Source organism: Colletotrichum tamarilloi (assembly GCF_030869305.1).
Source record: "Colletotrichum tamarilloi strain Tom-12 chromosome Unknown Scaffold_63.1, whole genome shotgun sequence".
Lineage (NCBI taxonomy): Eukaryota > Fungi > Ascomycota > Sordariomycetes > Glomerellales > Glomerellaceae > Colletotrichum > Colletotrichum tamarilloi.
This window is the reverse complement of record NW_026849445.1, coordinates 70,602-90,351: the sequence shown is the minus strand read 5'-3', so window position 1 is coordinate 90,351 and position 19,750 is coordinate 70,602. Positions and strand designations below refer to the sequence as shown.

General features: G+C 41.4%; 7 protein-coding genes across 7 annotated transcripts; 3 read left to right on the top strand and 4 right to left on the bottom strand.

Moving 5' to 3' along the window:
- Window positions 1–6,704: 6,704 nt before the first annotated feature.
- Window positions 6,705–7,431, top strand: CTAM01_11513 (uncharacterized protein; the record flags this gene model as incomplete). Its single annotated transcript, XM_060527524.1, has 2 exons — window positions 6,705–7,255; window positions 7,335–7,431. 2 exons carry the CDS (start codon window positions 6,705–6,707, stop codon window positions 7,429–7,431), a joined length of 648 nt encoding a protein of 215 aa, XP_060377823.1.
- A 619-nt stretch (window positions 7,432–8,050) lies between these two features.
- CTAM01_11512 (uncharacterized protein) lies at window positions 8,051–9,966 on the bottom strand (the record flags this gene model as incomplete). Its single annotated transcript, XM_060527523.1, has 6 exons — window positions 8,051–8,989; window positions 9,040–9,497; window positions 9,545–9,575; window positions 9,653–9,681; window positions 9,744–9,872; window positions 9,927–9,966. 6 exons carry the CDS (start codon window positions 9,964–9,966, stop codon window positions 8,051–8,053), a joined length of 1,626 nt encoding a protein of 541 aa, XP_060377822.1.
- A 1,139-nt stretch (window positions 9,967–11,105) lies between these two features.
- CTAM01_11511 (tannase and feruloyl esterase) lies at window positions 11,106–12,859 on the top strand (the record flags this gene model as incomplete). Its single annotated transcript, XM_060527522.1, has 3 exons — window positions 11,106–11,672; window positions 11,728–12,468; window positions 12,524–12,859. Coding segments are annotated over 3 exons (1,644 nt in total), but the record flags the coding sequence as incomplete, so codon positions are not given.
- A 200-nt stretch (window positions 12,860–13,059) lies between these two features.
- Window positions 13,060–13,621, bottom strand: CTAM01_11510 (uncharacterized protein; the record flags this gene model as incomplete). Its single annotated transcript, XM_060527521.1, has 2 exons — window positions 13,060–13,349; window positions 13,420–13,621. The coding sequence occupies 2 exons, from the start codon at window positions 13,619–13,621 to the stop codon at window positions 13,060–13,062; spliced, it is 492 nt and encodes a 163-aa protein (XP_060377820.1).
- A 1,996-nt stretch (window positions 13,622–15,617) lies between these two features.
- On the bottom strand, window positions 15,618–16,020 carry CTAM01_11509 (uncharacterized protein; the record flags this gene model as incomplete). Its single annotated transcript, XM_060527520.1, has 2 exons — window positions 15,618–15,878; window positions 15,943–16,020. The coding sequence occupies 2 exons, from the start codon at window positions 16,018–16,020 to the stop codon at window positions 15,618–15,620; spliced, it is 339 nt and encodes a 112-aa protein (XP_060377819.1).
- An 822-nt stretch (window positions 16,021–16,842) lies between these two features.
- CTAM01_11508 (oxidoreductase) lies at window positions 16,843–18,058 on the bottom strand (the record flags this gene model as incomplete). The annotated part of the gene is made up of 2 exons (XM_060527519.1): window positions 16,843–17,890; window positions 18,015–18,058. The coding sequence occupies 2 exons, from the start codon at window positions 18,056–18,058 to the stop codon at window positions 16,843–16,845; spliced, it is 1,092 nt and encodes a 363-aa protein (XP_060377818.1).
- A 509-nt stretch (window positions 18,059–18,567) lies between these two features.
- CTAM01_11507 (uncharacterized protein) lies at window positions 18,568–19,126 on the top strand (the record flags this gene model as incomplete). Its single annotated transcript, XM_060527518.1, has 2 exons — window positions 18,568–18,650; window positions 18,730–19,126. The coding sequence occupies 2 exons, from the start codon at window positions 18,568–18,570 to the stop codon at window positions 19,124–19,126; spliced, it is 480 nt and encodes a 159-aa protein (XP_060377817.1).
- Window positions 19,127–19,750: the final 624 nt, after the last annotated feature.

The window sequence follows — 19,750 nt, the reverse complement described above, 5'->3', positions numbered from 1 at the left end:
TATTAAATAAAAAAGAAGATTTTAATAAGTATAATAATTAGTAATTTAAAAAGGTAATAATAATTACTAAAAATAGTAAAAACGAGAGTAGTAATAAAATAATAAAAAGAAGTAGGAACTACTTAGACTTTAATAAATTTATTAAGTAATAAAAGTATAGATTTATTATAGCTAGTACGTAAATTAAATATATCCTTATTAAGATTAAATACGTTAATAATTATTAATATAAGTATAAGTTAGAGTATAACCCTTAGTAAGTTAAGGTAAAGAAAAAAAAAAAGAAACCCGATCTTAAATAGAATCCTAATTTTTTATAAATAAGTAAATATTAACCTAGATTATTAAAGGACATAAATATATAGGATTATAAACTAGTTTAATAATAAGTAAATTAACGTAGTATTAATTTATTTAACTAAGGTTTATAAGAAAAAGGGGCTATAGGGGTAACCCCTATTTTATAAAATCGTAAATAACTTTAGTTACTAGCTAGATAAATAATTTATGAGTATAAGCTTAGGAATTATAAAAATAGTTAATAAATTCTTTTATAAATAAGGGGTATTATTAACGTAATTATAATTATAAAAATTATATAAGATTTTAATAATAACAATTATAAAAAAGGAATTTGTACTATAGAACTAGGTATAAGTTATTAAAGTATATAATTATTTTAACGAATTTAGAAAAAGGGTAAACGACTTAGATTTTTTTTTTATAATTATTAATAGTAATTTATTATTATAAAAAGATATATAGAGGTAAAATATAGTACTAAATATATAATAATTAATAATTCTACTTATTTTAATCTATAGCTCGTTATTATTACTAATATAAAATTCGGTATTAGTTAGTTAATAAGAAAGGAAATAGATAACCTAGAGTTATTAATAATACGTAATAACGTAGGGATTATATATAAATACTAAAAATATAATAATAAATACGAAGTAATTTATAAATTTTAAAAAGATTTTTTTAAAAAAGAAATTATACTCTAGGGGAAAGTACGAGGTTTTATAAAAAACCTTAATAATATTTTATAATTACTATAAAAAAGTCGGGATTAGGGAATATTAGTACTATTTAGTAATTAATATTATACTTATAAATAAAGCTTTTAATTATTATTATAAAGCAGTACGTAATTTTAATTAAAATAACTTTTTTAGTATTATTAACGTAATCCGAAGCTACTTTAAGATTTATAATAAGAATTTAGAGCTCTTATTTAAACTATAAGCAATTTTTTTTATATTTATAACTAGGATAATAAAAAGTAAATTATAAATAAAAATCCTCGAAAAGCTTATTAACCGAATTAATAAGTTAGTAAAAACTTAGCTAAATAAGGGGATTAACGAGTAAAAAGTTAGATATTTTTATATTATAATCTAGTATATATTAAAAATAAAAATAATTTTATATTAAGTACTTAAAGACTACGAGACGCTCTACTCGAGGCTAAGATTTAGTTTTAATATTAAAATAAGAATATTATACTAAGCTTATTTTTAAGTATATAACGGCCCTTATTAATAATATTAAGTTAACTAAATATATAATAAAAAAAGAAAAAAGACTAAGTATAGTAATTACTAATAAAGAGGCCTAGATTTATTAAATAAGTAGAGATTTAACTTATAAATAAGGTAATAAAAAAAGTAATACTTTATTTATAAAAAGGATAAATATTAATTAAGTAACTATTTTAAAAAAGAGCGGGCTAAATTATATAAATAATATAAAAAGTTGAGGGTAGTAAATAGTAAAACTAGCTTTTATTAATTTAGTTAATTCCTTATTATATATAAAAATAAATCTAGGGGTACGGAACTTAGTAATAATAATTAAAATAATAGCTTAGAATATCTACCCCCTATAAGAAACTTAAAAAATAAAAAAGATCTTACCCCCTATACTAATAAATTAAATTATAATAAAATTAATAATATTAATTACTCCTTTTTTATTTTATTAGCTTTTAAAAAATATACGAAACTAAACGAATAAAAAATAATAAAAGCTTTTAATAAGTAGGCTTTTATTTATAAATAGTAAGGGAAGGTCTTTTAAATAATAGATCTAAAAATAGATAGAAAGACGAGTTTAATAGTATAGAATTCTATTTTCTTAACACTTAAAAAGAAGATATTATTTTTATTAATATTAAAAAAAAAAGATAATATTAAGAAATTCTAAGGGTAATTAGAGAGGTCTTTTTTATATTACTTAGATTACTTAAGTACTAAGCTTATATAGGTATTTTATATAAGCAAAAGGTACGGCTTAGATAATTTTTATAAGATTATTTTAGATATTAAAATATTATAATAATTAATAAGAGGAAAGGGGTAATTTTAAGTATTATAAAAAATCGCACTAGTAACGCTTAATATATTAATAATAAGTATTACGAGAATTAGTTTTAGCCTAAGTAAGGAAATCGTTACCCTAAGTATAATAAAAATAGAGATATATTTTAAAATAATAACTTTTTATATTTTACTTATTAATACTCTATTTTTTTTATACTTAAAAAATATAAATTAACTAAGTATTATATTTAATAATATAAAGAATAAAATCTTTAATAATAAGTGTTTTAAAATAGTTAAATAATAATAGGGGTACGCGTTTATAAAGCTTATTAATAATATAAAGTTAATTAATTATTTAATAAAAAATGAGCTTAAATAACTATATTAAAAATTTAGGTACTCGTTAGTTACGAGGCTATATAGCCTCCTAAAGTAATTAAGTAATAATAATATTAAAATAGGGGTACTAAAATAGTTAATAAAAGTGTACTACTAATACTAAATAAATACGCAGAGCTTATATAAATTTAAATTTAAATTATATAATAAGCTTAACTTTAATTAAAAAATCGTTATTAATATTTTTTATTTAAATAATCAACCGGTCCTATATATAATTAATAAGGCTATATTATTTTAAATAGGGTAATTTTTTTAGGATTTATATATAAAAATAATATAAGTAGCCCTACGAAAAAGCTAGATCGATATATACTAAGGATTACTAAATAGTATTAGAACCGACGTTAATATAAGTTTTAAATTAATAAAATTTAGAGAGAATACGATAGCTTATAGTATATAGTTAAAAGTCGTATTTATAGAAGCGTATTATAATATTAAAAAAGTAAAAAGAGTATATTAATAGCTAAAAAGGGCGTTTAGAATTATTAAAAAAGAGAATCCTGATTCTATTAATAACAAATATTTCTAAATAGTATTTAAGTACTATAACGATATTATAGGGCTTAATAGGCTTATATTAACGCTATTAGTATTTAGAGTATATTTAAAAACGACTTTAGCCTTATTACTATTACTAAATATAAATTAACGAGCTTAAGTAGTTAAAAAAGTAATACGGGCGTTACGTAAAGTAAGTATAAAAAAATAAGTTAATAAGGTAATTATTATATATAATAGGCCCAATATAGGGGCTAATTTAAATATATTTTTAAATTTAGATATATAAGTTTAGTATAAAATTACTTAGTAATAGGCTAGGCTATATAAATTAATTTTTATTAACGAGCGTTTTTACGTAGTTATAAGAGATTATAACTAACTACTTAAAGTATTAATTATAGTAGTTAAACTATATTATATAGATCTTAACGAGGTAATTTTTAATTTATAAGAAGAAAAAGAGCTAGGGGAAACTATATAACCCGTAATAAAGGTATAAGAAATTATTTTTAACGAAATTATTATAATAATACTAATAAATAATAAGGAAAAGGAAATTATTAAAAAGATACTAATACTACTAGCGAGACGTTATAAAAAATTATAATAATAAGCCCTAACTTAATAATTTATTATTAATAACAGGGTATTTAATATTTTTTATATAATAAAAAAAAAGCCGATTTTAAGCTAGTAATTAAACTACGTAAAAAAAGTATTATTATAATTATTAAAAAGCTATATAAGGGATTAAATTTTATTAAAATAAATACTCTATATAATCGAGGGGTCTATTAATTTATCCTCTATAACCCTAAGAAATATAAAAGTCTTTATATATTTAAATTATAAATAGTACGTAAAATTAAGGAAAAAGGAATACCCTAACTATATAAAAAATTTAAGTATATAATTTAGGGGTATAAAGACGTTAAAAAGGCGATGCTATTTACTTAATTACCTATAGTATAGCGCTATAGCTAACGATTAATAATAGTATTAATAGTATTATTATAGAAAAAGGGATACGAGATTTAGAGCCGTAATATTACTTAAGCTTATACTTAATTAGCTATAGGGCTTATAAGGAAAATCCTAGCTTACTTACTAAAGGAAATAGCTAGTAAGTACTTAAAAAGTACGATTATTAAAGTACTTAAACTACTATATAAGCTTATAAAATCGGGTACTTATTAGTAAGCTATATATTACGATTTTTATATTAATTAATTATTAATAATTATATTTACGTACGACCCGTACTTATTAATCGCTAAATATAAAAATAATTAATTTAGGATTATTAAAATATAGACTAACGATATATTAGGCCTATTTAATATTAACTTTATAAAAAAGGAAAATAAAAAGCTTTAAAAAGCGGGCTTCGTAACGAAGCTAAAAAAGGTCCTTATAATAAATAACTTATTAACGTTTAATAATAGGATTTTTATAATTAAAAGGGAAACCGTTATTTTTTAATAAAAGGGGTAGAATAAGAAAATTACCCTTATTAATTTAAATATAATTAACGTTAAAAAATAATATAAGGCTAAGCTTATATAAGGGGTATATATTATAAATATATACTAACTTAAAGTAATTTTTAACTACGCTAGAATAGTATAAGCTATAAAGCTAAATAAACGAGATATCGAGGTATTTAATAAATAGCTTAAGTAATAATAATTAAATCTCGATCGAGGCCTAGTTTATTACCTAATTAACCTTATTATTAATAAGCTCTACGTTTTTATTAATAGGTTATTTATAAATAACAAAGACCTTATTTTATAATTAGAATATATTATTATCCTAGCTAATAAGAATATAAATAAGAGCGAATTTACTATATATAGTAATATAATTTATTATTTATTAATTAAAAATAAGTAAGTAATAAGAAGTATACTAATATTAAAAGTTTATAATATAGTTAACAACGTTAACCTTATTTATATAATTTTAATAATATTAAGGAGGATTACTAATTAATTTAACTTTTTATTAATCTTAATAATTACTTATATTAATTTTTACTTACTATATAAATACTTTATTAAATTAAAAATAATAAAAAAAAAGAGGCTTATAATTAATATTATAGCCTTTAAGTAATTATATAAAAAGTACGAGATCCTTAAGATTTATTAAATTAATAATAATAATAACTTTACTAACGTTTTTATAAAAGTAGTATTTAATAAGGGGTTAGAGTAATTTATAAGTAGTAAAAAAGTTATTATATAAATAGAGGAATAAGTTATATAAAAAAAGTAGAGAAAAGGGGGAAAAAGAGATGACTTAGTAAACGGGCCCGAGGTTAAATTATATTTCTAATTATAATAAGTAAATTAATAAAAAAAAGAGAAAGTTAGTATCGGATTAAAAATCTAATTTAATTATAGTATATAGCTAATTATATAAGGACTAATTAAGGGCCCTATTTATAATTATTATAACTAGCCTAACCTATAGTTAGAACCTCTTTTTTATACTTACATAGAAATTTATATAGTTTAATTAATCTCTTTGTTAACCTACGGTTCGAACCAAGTACCCTGTAATAGGGATACTAACACTACCCCAACTTGACTAGCAATGTACTACTGAGGATATCTCAGATGGGGTAGTATCTCGGAATCGCAACCTTCACCCGAGTCTGTAGTCATGCTAGTATTTCGAATTTATACTTTGATCCGGGCAAAGACGGGATATAATACGAAAGATCAAGCACGGCAAAAATGACGCACGTGAGCTAGCATTGTGGGCTGCGGGATGTCTATTCCATGGGCTTACCTGCTGCCTTTTCATCTTGAGCAATTGGTACTGGACGGGGATTAAGACTGCGCCCCCCGTAGACCTCAACCCGGTGGTCTGGATGATACAGAAGTGAGACGCCAATGTCATCTCCCCAGAATGTCAAAGCAGTCATGTTCCATCGACGCAGCTCGAATTCCAGTGGGAAACCCCCCAATACAGTCTTCTCGCACTTCATGGTCGTAAGGAGGCGGCGTAGAATCACGACAACGAATCATGTCCACCTCCGTGCAACATAACCGGCATAGCAGGCCTCTACTTGTACAGGGCCGAGAACCACTTTAACAGCTGGGATGAACCAGATTTGGGTCAACCTCTTCCATATTTGGCAGTCCGTGTTGCATTTCTCGTTTCCCCACCTCAGGTCGCTGTATGGGTCGCATACTCAGTTGAGGCGTATCCAGAACTTCGGGCTACCTTGGCGCGCGCTTACGTCCGCCTTCAGGCTGGGAGATGATGCATGCAACAGTACTGATATACTTCGTCATGCCCAACCGTCAAGATTCCCATCGGACACTACATCGTTCGTCTCACATCGCATTAATTATTCTAGCTCAGTTGCCGCGCCTTGACCGAGGCTCATGTTCGCTGATTATCACTCCAAAGCATCACATTGAAGAAAAGTTGGGCCTGATTGATTGAAACGAAATGTGCTACCAACGTATCTTCGTTCACGAACATTGCGGCTGCGAATGGGACAAATACAGCAATTTCTGTGGTGACCATGATACGCCTGGTCATCTCGTCGAAGACTGGCCTGTTCCGGTCGACAAGCCATGCGATATACACCCCGGAGGCACCCCGCTTCTTTTGGCCTACTATCTTCGGGCTGCTGAGCTCGAGCTCCTCGAGTACTGCCAACCAAGCGAAGATACGAGCGAGAGCTCCGAGGTTCAGTCACTGGAGATCGACTCAAATGACGACCGCCGAATCTACTCCAAGGATGAGGTACAGGAATCAGAAGAATACCGGCGAAAAATGGCACACGATGAATGGCAACCGAATGTCGTACCATCCACCGACGATACTTCTTGTCAGATAAGAGAGAAACCAGGCCCACGTGATGAAACCCTCTTGCGTGAGGTTCAATCCAAGGCGAATCTGCTTAATGGTGACTCTCAGCCGTCTCTTGTGCCTGAGCACCTTGGCTATAACGGCAAAATTGAATCCCCACCACCAATAGCGCAGTGTGGCATCTTGTACGTTAAGTTCGCTTTCATCAATTGTTTTCTCAATTTTCCGAGTTTCTTGTCGACTTTTTCTCACATTAAGCTTTAGGCCTGTTGCGGGCTGCTTCAGGGCTGCGTTTTCTAGAGCGCGAGAAGATATCAAGTTTCCGGGACATGGCGAGAATTGGAGCGGCATCATCATATGATTTTTGAGTAATTGAATGGTCTCTTGCTCTTTCTCTTCAGGGGATTTGCTGTATGTCGGAGCAAATGAATTGTTTGTTATGCGTTTTTTAGGAAGAGAAACTGATTTACGTCATGAGAATTCTTGGTGTTCTTCCGAAAGAAAGATCGAATTGATCTTAATGGCCAGGTCTTATACATTATCAACGTCGACTCAAATGCCGTCAAGTGCGTTTATGTGGTCGAAGCAAGGCGTTGACGAATACTGAAAAAATCGTGCTGGGCAAAGATGGACGTGATAGGCTGGCATCCCACCTGAAAATTTCAATCCAAACCCAAGCCGTCGCTCAAGTCATCTCAACTCGCTTGTTCGATAGCCTGGTGGTACTTAGTACAACGCCGAATGACCTTGCCGGGTCGGGACTCGATATAGTATGGGCTTTGATTGAAGTCGCCTTCGAACATAGTAGTAGTAATGTACTAATGTCGACTCAACTTGGAGCCTCAAGGACTACTTTCGTGGGCAGCTCCCCTATGGTGATCTTCCCCGGGATCAACAAACCCGAGTTCATCTACTTGCGGAGCTATGGGTACTTCGTTAGAGATTCATAGGAGCGCCAATACCTCAAATCTTTTTGGGTGCTATTCGGTTTTGAGTCGGTTCTTGAAAGTGGTGTAGTTCACCTTCTCAATCTCTTCCCTCGCTCGAACCCACCGAGTTCTCTTGCCATCGAAGTAACGGTAGATGTGTGGACTGTAGATACCACCCATGAGAAGGTTACAGAAAGATCGGTCCTTGAGCCAGTAACGCCATCCCTTCCAACCCCACCCCAGATATTCGTCAATCCCAGTTCCAGCCATCTTGTCCGCCCATGCTGACCAAGAATGGCCATTTACAAGCTGCGGGTGAACATTACTTTTCTTTGCAAGGTTACACAGCCAATCATGGTGCTCGTCAACCGCCCGCTCCATCTCGTGCTGAGGTGGAAGATCCGAGTTCCCCTTCCAAATTTGCACGACAGCCATGGATGCCAGGTCATATAGAACGAATGCCCCCGTTGCAAATGCCACGCACCCCATGAATGCGAGTGAGTCCGGGTACTTGAGAGACAGAACATTCTGATACAGACGAGGCAGCGGTTTGCCCCTAGACCCCTGGGACGCAGTCCACTTCGGGGTGGTAACAGCCGTTGGATCAGCTTCGTAATCCAACAGACTAAAGCTGGGTTTGTATCCAGTGCAGTAGATGATAGCATCTACATTCAAACTCCTTCCATCAATCAACTCAACTTCATTCGGCCCGGTTACGCAGCTGACACCTAGGACAGAGTGGACTTTGCCACTCTCAAGCGCTGGGACGATCTCGTCTGAGACGACTGGGGTGCTAGTTTTGATCGAAGGTGCTGGTGAGAGATTCCACTCAGGACGGATTTTGAATGCAGAATCCTGCAGCTTTTTAACAAATCCATTGAAAAGGCGTTCAGATAAATTAGGGAAGAACCGCTCGAGGAGCCTTTGGAAAGTGATCAAGCGAATATTAAGTGTGTGGTCAATCGGACGGCCTTCGTTGGTTCGAGGAAGCTTTTGGCAGATTAGACCTGGTTTTCGATAGATTGGGGTCCATGACTTACGATGAGAGCGCCTTCTCGATGAGAAACATAGATCTCGCTTGCATGGCCCACAAGTGATGTTGCAGTGTCAGCGCCGGTGTTTCCCAAGCCGAAGACCAACACTTTCTTCCCTGCGAAGTTCTCTGGGCTAAACTGCGCATTAGCAAAGGAAAGACCAGACTGAAATAGTGTGGTTGACCTTTTGTAAGATTTGGAGTGGAGCGTTTCGCCCTTGAACTGCTCAATCCCTTTGACATTCGGATAGTTCGGTGTTTGGTTCATTCCTGTCGCGATGATGACCCTGTCGAACATTTCGTTTGGCGAATCAGAAATTTCAATAATCCATTTGTTGAGAGTATCATCATGCGATACATGAGTGACAACTGTGTTGAGACGCATCATTGATCGCAGCTTGAAGTGATCGACATAGTCCTCCAGATACTGCGCCACCTCTTCGGCCGAAGGTTGACTGGTCGTCGCTTCGATTTGTGAGAGTGCTAGCTTTTAGTCCAATTGAAAGACTTACCATCAGGAAACGGGAAGTCTGTGAAACACCCCTGATGAAGTGTCAGTCGCATTGACTACTTCAAGTACCAAGTCTCTCGTCTGCACATTTTAGAGAGAGAAATCTTACTCTTTCTTTTGAAATGTTAACGACAGTTGCTGTAGTACGTAAGTCAACAATGATCCAAATGCAATGGCAGGTGGAGCATCGTGCTACTCACTAGGCAGCACAGAAGTCTTGTCCTCTCGAGTAAACTTCCAAAGACCACCAACATAGGGGTTGCGCTCAAATCCGGTCACTTCGAAACCCTCTTCGGCAAGATTCTTCAGAGCCACGATACCAAAGGCACCTACTCTACGTCAGAATAATCAACTCGTTTCATCGACAGGTTTACTACACTTACCGAGTCCGATCACTGCGACTTTGTTCCTTGAAACGTCCATTGTGACACAATTGAAGTCATTCAAAATACACAGGATGTCTCAAGCCGGGAATCACCAGGGAACCACGCGCCATATCTAGTTATTTTGGCTTTGGCGATTCTCGTGGTATGGAATGCGGGCACCTAAACTCTTGAAACCTTGAGGGCTGAAAGTCATGCCACTACTTCCGCTGTTCCGCTGTGGCGTCCACTAGCACCCAGCCAAGCGCACCTAGCAGCGAAACCACGACATAAATAAGCGAGGCGATACGAGAGCAGCGCCTGATTGGTGTCTCTGATCTCACTTCTTCCTGTCAGCATTGATGGACTTCGGAAGGTAAGCCCTGCGTTTCTCGTAAGTCCGTCGTTTTATGAGCTTCTCCGAGATGCAAGTGCTCGCATGACAAGTTGGTCCGAGACCGGCCTCGCCTGCTCAAATTGCTCAGTCCAAAGTCCTCTTTTCTTTTTTCTTGTTTGAGGTTGGCGGGCTGCATGCCGTTGGTATTTGATAATAAGTCCGAAGCAGACCGTAGTCCATGAATTGTAGAAGAACGTATGTTTCGATCTACATTTGTCACTCTTCGAGCAAGTAGGTAATTATACAACGTAGATATGAGCAGCTCAAGGTTAAAAGGCTTCCCATTATCTGCTGGGGCTTATACGCCCGAATCTGGTTGAGCTTGAAAAATGCTGGTATAGGACTCATTTCATTGCTTGAATACCTACATGCACTGCACATCAGCGGTGGCAGTCATTGGACGTAATTGAATGTTGTCACTTGACCTCACCTCTCATGCACTTAATAACTCTTATTGTGCTTGGGTTAACTGCCCGTCAAGGCGAAAATCATCGAGCACCGAAATCTAAAGCCTTTCTCTACCACACCAAATTTGAAGTCATTTGAGCGCTTGAGACTAGGATTCGGATCCTGTTTGAAAACATCAAGGGAATTAGGTGACAATGGGTGTTTTGCAGGAGTCTAATTAGCCGCTCCTGATATGACAGCTGCGTTGAATGGCTGAATGAAGTCTTGATTAATGTGCGCAAATCAGCTCAACATCCTCGCGCTTGGCAGCTTTGGGAGGTTTAACGATCCTACCCGAATTACTTCGTCATATTCCTTAATACGGGGAAGAAACTGGGTACAACGTTTGTGTAAGTAAGCTGCACTTTAAAAAGAGTGACTTTCTTGATGTGCTGCGATTCGCATCGCCGTGTCCTTCCTCGTCGCTCTATCTATTATTAAAACTATCTCCAGTCGAAATGTCAGCATTTTCTTGCGCCCCCGCAACGTTTGAGAATATCTCACTGTATGGGGCGGAGATTCTGTCTTTGCAGACAAATCTTGTCACCAACTACACCATCACTGTTCCTTCTGCTGTTCGCTTCACCCAGCCGTCAGTCGAAGTGCAGAACGGGAGCTTTTGCAACATCACGGTAACCTACACCCACCCGGGTCAAGGTGATGTCGTCAATTTCGAGGCGTGGCTTCCCGCAGAAGGATGGAATGGTCGCCTTCAGGCTGTCGGAGGCGGCGGTTGGGTTGCAGGCCGCAGTGAACCGTTTTACAGCGCCATGGGTGGAGCAGTAGCTGACGGCTATGCGACGACCACGACCGACGCTGGGTTGGGAAACGCTTTGGACGCGAGTCCTTGGGCACTTCTCAGCCCCGGAAACGTCAATTTCTACAATCTGCAGAACCTTGCGTCTGTGTCACTCAATGACGGCGTAAGTCGATAGACCGCCTTGGCGTAACTGACTCTTCTAATCTTGAAGCATGCAGGCAATCATTGGAAAGTCTCTCATCAGGTCCTACTACGGTCGCGGACCAGACTATTCCTACTGGAATGGCTGTTCTCAAGGAGGCCGACAAGGACTCATGCTAGCACAGCGGTATCCTACTCAGTATGATGGCATCGCGGCCGGTGCTCCAGGAATTCAATGGACCGATTTCTTCCCGAGCATGCTCTGGCCTCAGCAGTACATGAATATGATCGGGGAGTACCCTCATGCATGTGAACTCGCGGCGATCACGGCCGCGGCAGTGTCTGCTTGTGATGGATTAGACGGTGTCAAAGACGGGATCATTAGTGAAGTCGATGCGTGCCTTGATGCATTCAATCCTTTCAAGATGGTCGGTCGAGCAATCAACTGCTCTGAGACACCTGAAGTTAGTCGTGCAGCAGCAGCTGTAGTCAATGCTACGTGGCAGGGGATGCGCAACTCCCAAGGCGTACAGCTGTGGCCAGGACTAAACCCCGGTACTGATCTGGCTGTCGGCGTCGCTGCCACCAACTGCTCTACAGGGTCTTGCAGAGGTGTGCCATTGCCCATTGCTACGCAATGGCTTTCGTTATTTGTCGCAAGGGATCCAAATTTTGATCTTTCTCACGTCAGTCAAGCTGAGTTTGACTGGATGGCACACCAGGGGCGGCAAAGGTACAACTCGATTATTGGCACTGATGACCCTGACCTCTCTGCTTTTCGTGATGGCGGAGGAAAGCTGATTACTTTTCACGGCCTCGTAAGTCAACCCCTTATCCACCTCTGGGCAGTGAAAAGGGTTGACATTCCCACAGATTGACGAGCTTCTCCCTCCAAAGGGGAGTACCAAGTACTACAACAGAGTATCTGATCTCATCCCGGGAGTTCATGACTTCTACCGCCACTTCGAGGTACCCGGCATGGGCCATTGCGGTGGAGGGAGGAGCGGAGAGCCAACTAGTCTATTTGGTCAACTCCGTGCATGGGTCGAGAATGGCACAGCACCGGACCATACACTAGTCAGGGTTACATTTCCGGGCGGAAACCTTCAAGACCGCATATTGTGCCCATATCCGCAGAAGAGCGTTGTCGATTTGAACTGTGATAGGAATCTGGGAACACGATGCTGGTCATGCGAAGACAGTTCGTAGGTATCACTCAAGATCATTTCTTTTGTTGGATGAATTGGCCAATCGGCCGTTCATTGTCATGGATTTGGATCCTCTAGTTCTATGTGTTTGTGGTATCATTTGCAGCACACATCCGAAATCTCAAGCGCACCCACTTAGTCGAACAAGCCATACAGCAGGTTCCCCAAGTTATGTTACATCATTTCCTGTGAAGTGTTTATCTAGTCACTGCAGCTGTTTGAGCAGTCGTGCTTCTCAGCGTTGTATCTGGAATGGCATTTGCACTGAACGTCCTGGACAGGGTAGCAGCTGCCAGAAACAGAGCCACGGTGGGGGTCCGCCGCGTTGGTGTTCTTGTAGTTGACGGTGAAGGATTTTCCGAGGGATCCAAACTTGCGGTTGATGTAGAAGAGAGCATTGCCCTTGCGGAGGCCGTTGTTGCAGTACTCGGCGGGCTCGTTGCGCGCCCAGTTGTCGAATTGGCCGCAGTCAACCCCGTAGTAGCCGTTCACTATGAGACGGGAAGGTCAGCGACTCGTTCAAGGAAGAAAGGTCGAATATTGAGCATGTTGAAGACTTACTGGCACTGTCGACCAGAATCCAGGGATCAACATGGTCGTCGAAGCAAAAGTCAAGTCTGCACTGGACGCGCTGGCAATCGCAGTAGCTGAAGCCGCAGTCGCGCTTCTCCAGTTCGAAGGGGACATAGTTGGGGGAAGAGATGGCGGCCAGGATAGGAGAGGCCATCAGGCTGGCAAGAACCACGGAGAAAAGCGAAGGCATTTTGGAAAGAGTGTAAGTAACGAATGTAACGAAAGAGTGTGATGGGTTCTACAAGCCAAAGAGTGTACTGAACGAATCTGTTGATCCTCTGTTCACGAGCTGCAAAGAATCTGGGTAACAATCATCTCTTATAGATGCGTTTACGATTGCTATTATTGGACTAACAACACTTACTCGAAGGAATTTGACAAGACGGGCATACCCGACTTAGCTTGTACAACGGTTACACCGTATCAATCAGTGGTTCATCGTGGTTCATTCAGTCTCTCGGCCGATGTGATATCTCTATTAGACTTTAGGCTAAGTGCCGGTGTCCCTGTATCCGTCGGCCTGTGCGCCCACTTCATCTGCACATATGGCCATAGCACGAATCGTGGCGGCGGAACCTCCTCCTACCCGAGCCTCGAATACTCAGTCACCTTTGCGGCTCCATGGAGCGAGTCAGGGACCCCCAAGTCAGACTCGTCAATGTTCTGGAAATCGAGTATTTGTACTGCCTCGATTGGAGGAGGCAGTGAATATTCTCGAAACTAGACATAATCAAGATTGGTGAGTTGTGGTTCCTACCGCGTCCATGGTAGTAAGTGACTTCACAAGTCATTCACTTGATCTACCTAGTAGAGCCGGGTCCAGATCACCTTACCCACGGTTATTGGATACCCACTCATCTACCGACATTAGAACAGAGCCATCATTCGATGGCAGGCTCAGACGAAAATGACAAGCTAGGCGAAGGCTTCCATTTGTCTCTGAAGTTACGGATGTCGTGCGGCGTGCCGTCACCCGTCCCAAATCACAATAACCCGGCATACCGAACCCGAATCTTTAATTCGCAAAGCCTCGCTAGATGTCAAGCATAGATAAGATCGACACTTCGACTCAGTCCGAACTCCAGTTCATGTCAAACAAGGCAAGGAGTCCCCCACTTGCCCAGCCGGTTGAACGGCAGCCTCACCCACAAAAGGCCGTTGGCATTTGACAGAGGTCCGGATACGCCGGTGTCGGGGCATCGTCGAGTCATCAGGGGGCGTTTCATCTGCCGTGCATGTACGCGCGTATCCAGGCACTGGCGCGCGCACTACTGATTATTAATACAGAGCAGTTGGAACTGCTTCGGCTGCAAAAATTCCATCCCGAGCACATCTCTTATCCAGCTGTTCGAGAACTGTGTGGACGAAGCCTCTTGGGCAGCGTCGAAATTTTGTATTAGTGCAAGTAGAGATTGATGGCTTGTGGGCGACACAAGACTCGGGGCGTACATTTCAGTCGTAATGCGTCGTGTACGCCCTTACCTAGACTGACGGAAGCTGGCGGACAGCCGGACTTAGGCAGGTGTTCCCGCAAGAGTTCAAGTGCGGTGGATGTGTAAGTTCCCGCAATCCATATTATAAACTTCATTACACAAGTGTGATTACGTGAACTCATCCCAGCCTCCGGGTCTGCCTCAAAATGACAACTAGGAGTTGTGGAACCTAGATATGCACAATCAGCAAGTGTGTGACACTGTTGCTTGAAGTCCAGGTTCGAAAGACGCTTGTCGGATTTTTTATATAAGCCTTCAATATCTTCAGTGTGTCTTAAGCAATGGACACGAAGTTTCTCGCCAAATGGATATCACGACGTTCGAGCGCTTTGCATGCCTCTCTGGTAAGAAATACATGAACAATTATACTGTACGGATCACTACGTAGTACAGACAAGAGATGGGACTATGGAGAACCCTGAGCAGCATAGCTATTCCACCGGGCAGAAGCATCATGAGATCAAATTAGGTAACGGTTCCCATTCTGCGTCCTGACTGAGTAACATAAGGTGTTCACGAAAGCTAGCCACTTAAACTTTGAATCCTTCGTATTGGTCTCCGCCCCCTTGGCCGATTCATTCGAACCAGAAACCAACAAATTGTTGATGTACCGGGTCCCAATCTTGCTGTTGTCTCCTTAATCCGCGGATGCAGAATGTTTTTCCACACCGACTCGTGATTTGATTAACCCGTTCAGCTCCAGCCAGGAAGAGGGAATGGGGTGTCTTCTGGCTCCGCGGGCAAGCCTGCAGTCGGCAGAGGGGTAAGCGTGACAATCCTGTCCTCTTCGGCCAGCCTGACCTCGCGGAACTTGCGTAGAGTCCAGACATTCCACACGTTTGAGTCGATGACAACACCATAAAGACCGGCAGTCGTGCCGGTCCACTTCGTGATGACCCTGAGATCGCTGTCTCGGGTGCGAAGCTTGTCGACGAACTGGTCAATGTTGGTTGCCTGTTTTCGGTAGTCAGTATCAGGACGGTATACGATGGAGCTCAGTCCAGACTGAGGGTCTTACCGGGGCAAGGAAGACGATGTATCGACCAGCGAGGACACTGGCGACGTAAGAGAAGAGAGTGAGTAGGCTGAAGCGCATCTTAAAGATTATGTATTAGGTATTGGTTAGATGAATTAGGGATATTGTGATGGTCCTGAGTGCAAGTTTGCTGATGATATCTCAGGATAGACGGAACCACTGGCCATCGCAACTACCTTTTATACTCCGCCGCTCTTCCTCAACTTGATATAACCTCGAGACATTTCCTTCCGTCATGCGGGGTTTCGATCACACCTTCCGACTGCTCACCGGATGTCATCACGACGAGAAGGAATCTAGGGGCCGCCATCATCGTGTGCCAAGATCCTGCCTTGAGACATCCCCAGCCCGGTCAAAGTGCAAGCTCGACCAGATTCCTGCGCAACTTCTCCCTCATCCCAGATCAAATCTTTCACGCGAATGGACAGAACTCTCTTTTTGCCAGCAGGCGCCATCACCTTTGGGTGTCGTCGAGTCTTGGCTTCGCGCGTTGCGGGAGATCGGCGGTGTTTGTCCCCCGTTGCGGGCATCTCCAAGACCTTTGCCTCTGGTGTCTCTGAGACTAAACTTCCATAAACGGCATTTCTGCATACCGGAACGAGCTGACATGAAATACGTTTTCGATTACTATAAGACGCAACCGCTATAATAAGACAGACTGGCTACATGTAAGTAGTACCTAGAGCCCTCTCCCTTCCAAAATAGACAAACTTATACGTGACTTACTAGTACTTTCTAGTATTGCGTCAACGGGCTCTAATTTTCTCCCGTCGGCTCGGCACGCTACGCGCCGGCCGCCTCATCGCATCGGCTCCCCGAGACCATCGACGGCGGCTAACCTCGGACCATGCGGTAGAGACATCTCAGAGTTTATCAAATGTCTTAGAACCGAACCTCGCGTCCCGACTTTGCGCTCTCCTTAACAGCGTGGATAATACGCAGGACATCCCGCGCCTCTCTCGCCGGCACAGGAACGTACTCCTCCCTTCCAGTCTCAACAGCCTTGGCGAATCCCTCGAAGAGCTTGAGGTACGTCTCCGGCTTGTGCGTCGGCTTCATGCGCTCCTCGACCTGGCCGCCCTCCTTGACCAGCAGCAACCTCCCGCCATTCATGGGGTCTTCGACACCGAAACCAGGATCGGTGGGCTTGGCGCCGGCCTTGAGCTGGTCCTCCTGCGGGTCGAGGCATGTCTTGTGGTAGCTGGCCTTGGTGCCGCGTACCCAGAAGCGAGGCTGGCTCGTCTCGACGCTCATGACGCCGATGCGTACGCTGACGATGAGGCCGTCTGGGTAGCAGAGCTGCGCGTGCACGCTGTCGGGGTCTTCGGGATCGAACTTGCCGTCGCGCTGGCTGACGAGCTTGCCGTAGACGGTCTCTGGCATGCCGAAGAGGTTGTAGGCCTGGTCGATGAGGTGGGATCCCAGGTCGAAGAGGGCGCCGCCTCCTTCGGCCATGGTCAGCTCGCCCTTCCATGACGTAGGGCGGTCGGCGCGAAAGCGGTCAAAGTGGGTGTCGAACTCGTAGACACGACCAAAGACGCCATCGGCAATCATCTTCTTGACCGTGAGGAAGTCACTGTCCCAGCGACGGTTCTGGTAGACGCAGATGAGGCGCTCATTCTCCCTAGCGATCTGAACGAGTTCCTCGGCCTCCTCGATGGTGGGCACGAAGGGCTTCTCGACCAGAACGTGCTTGCCGGCCTGCAGGGCCTGCTTGGAGAAGCTGAAGTGAGTGTTGGGTGGTGTGAGGATGTTGATAATGTCAACATCGGGGTCCTGGAGCATGGGCTCCAGGGAGGTGTGGTGCTTCAGCTCAGGGTAGTCATTTGGTGCCGAGGAGGAGGCTGTGGGCTTCCGTTGGACGATGCTGTGCAACTTGAACTGAGGTGTGAGGTTGATGAAAGGGATGTGGAAAACCTTGGCAGATAGTCTGTAGATGGTCGGTCAGCACGTGGGCGTCTTCGGTGAGTCGCGCTGAGAGTGAGTCTATTCCGAAAGCATGCAAGGGGGGTCTGTAGCAAGGATGACATGGACTGAGAGACGGTCTCACTTACCCATATCCAATGATTCCAACGTTGAATGTCTTGCCTGCTGCCATCTTGTCTCTTGTGATTTCTTATTACACTGTATAATGAGTCCGAGAAACTGTGAGCTTTCTTCGTACGACAGACTTAAACAAAATGTCGTGAGCTTGACAGCTTTATATAGCTATCGTCGAGCTGGATCACTTTAGCATGAAATGCGATGAGGGGCACGAGGGGGCAATCGTGGAGGGAACTGGAGCTTTGGTGGAGTGACGGGCCAAGATTACCCCATTGCGTCACTAAGGAAGGACTCGGCGCTTTTCTCAATGGATGACGGGGAAAATTGCCCCATTTTCGGCGCGTCTGTCAGGTCACGGACGGCGACGCTAACGCCCACTTTGACACACCGGGTTTACCGGCCGTGAAGGACTGTTAGAGTTGCCTGAATAGGTCACCTTGACATCTCGGTGAGCTACCCTCTTCACCGAGGCAGAGCCTACTAGATGTGCTCTTCATTCATTTTCGCGTAGTGACTTGGCTCGACATGGCCTCGGTGAGACCAAAAATTTAACTTTCCATGGCCATGTTATCATTATGTCTACTTGTTGTCGCACTGCCGTCCTACCACGTCTCCTCAATCAATGGGAGAAACTGTTTACCAGTCAGGTATATCCCTTTGGGCTACTCCCAGAGTAAGACAGTGTCTTTCACGTGGAAGTAGAATCGACATGATACATATAACCCAGGACGAAGAATCACAAACAAGGGCGCCGCCATGGTTGGGTTCTTTCCCGCAGAGTTGTTTACTCAAGAACAAACCAATGTCATTAATCGATAGACAATATCCTTTGTCCAAGCGGACGAGGTCCTGGCTTCTTGCGACTAGCTCTGGACTTCAGCATTCGCGTCAACGACTTGTTCCACGCCTAGACGAAGCCATGCAGGCGCTTCTGCGCACGATGCCATTTCAGATCTTCCTAGAGCCAGTGAAAGGCCCCGTGCATACAGAAGAACACGTGGTACGACACAGCCAGCCTCCAAATGAGCTGCTCCGTTGGCGTAGGAAATTGAAATTGCCATCCGATCATGCAGGGAGCTTTGAAGGCAACGATGAAGACATCCCCAAGACGGTAGTACATTAGTTAATAAGTCGCCACAGCTCGGAGGGAAACCTGTCGCAAATTTACTGTTTGGTTGGTCTCCCGTTGGAACAAAGATGCATCATGTCGCCCAGCCTTTCGAAGAAGCACAGTATGCGTCTATGCGAAAGATCCGCGTGGGAACGTCGTCGAGAGGTGGACGGTGCCATGAATTTCGAAGCTGTGCATGCGTCTACGAGGATGTAAGTAGCTGGTTGTTGATTGACATTGGGAGAGATCTAGGAAACTTACATGAGATCTGGCGAAGCTTCTGTTCCGGTCCAAAGTGACCAACCCCTCGTCCTAAACTTTGGTTTCGATGTACCGAGGATAGGAAATCGCCGGCTTTGGGTGCCAGCAAAAAAATGTCGCAACCATAGCGAATGTGAAGGGTAGCGCTGTCAGTTCTAGAGCGGTGTTGGGCAGTCCATTCCTGACACGGTCCATCTCCGTGATGAAGAACCACAATGCTTGCCAAAAAAGTGTTGGGTCTGGCGAATGTCAACGACAGTACTAATATGATTTTCAGTACCTAGGCTTTACAGACTACCTTGAGAGAATATCAATTGTATTGCGCGGGGGGGTATCCATGGATTCTATATTGAGGGTGGGTGATTCAAGTCACAC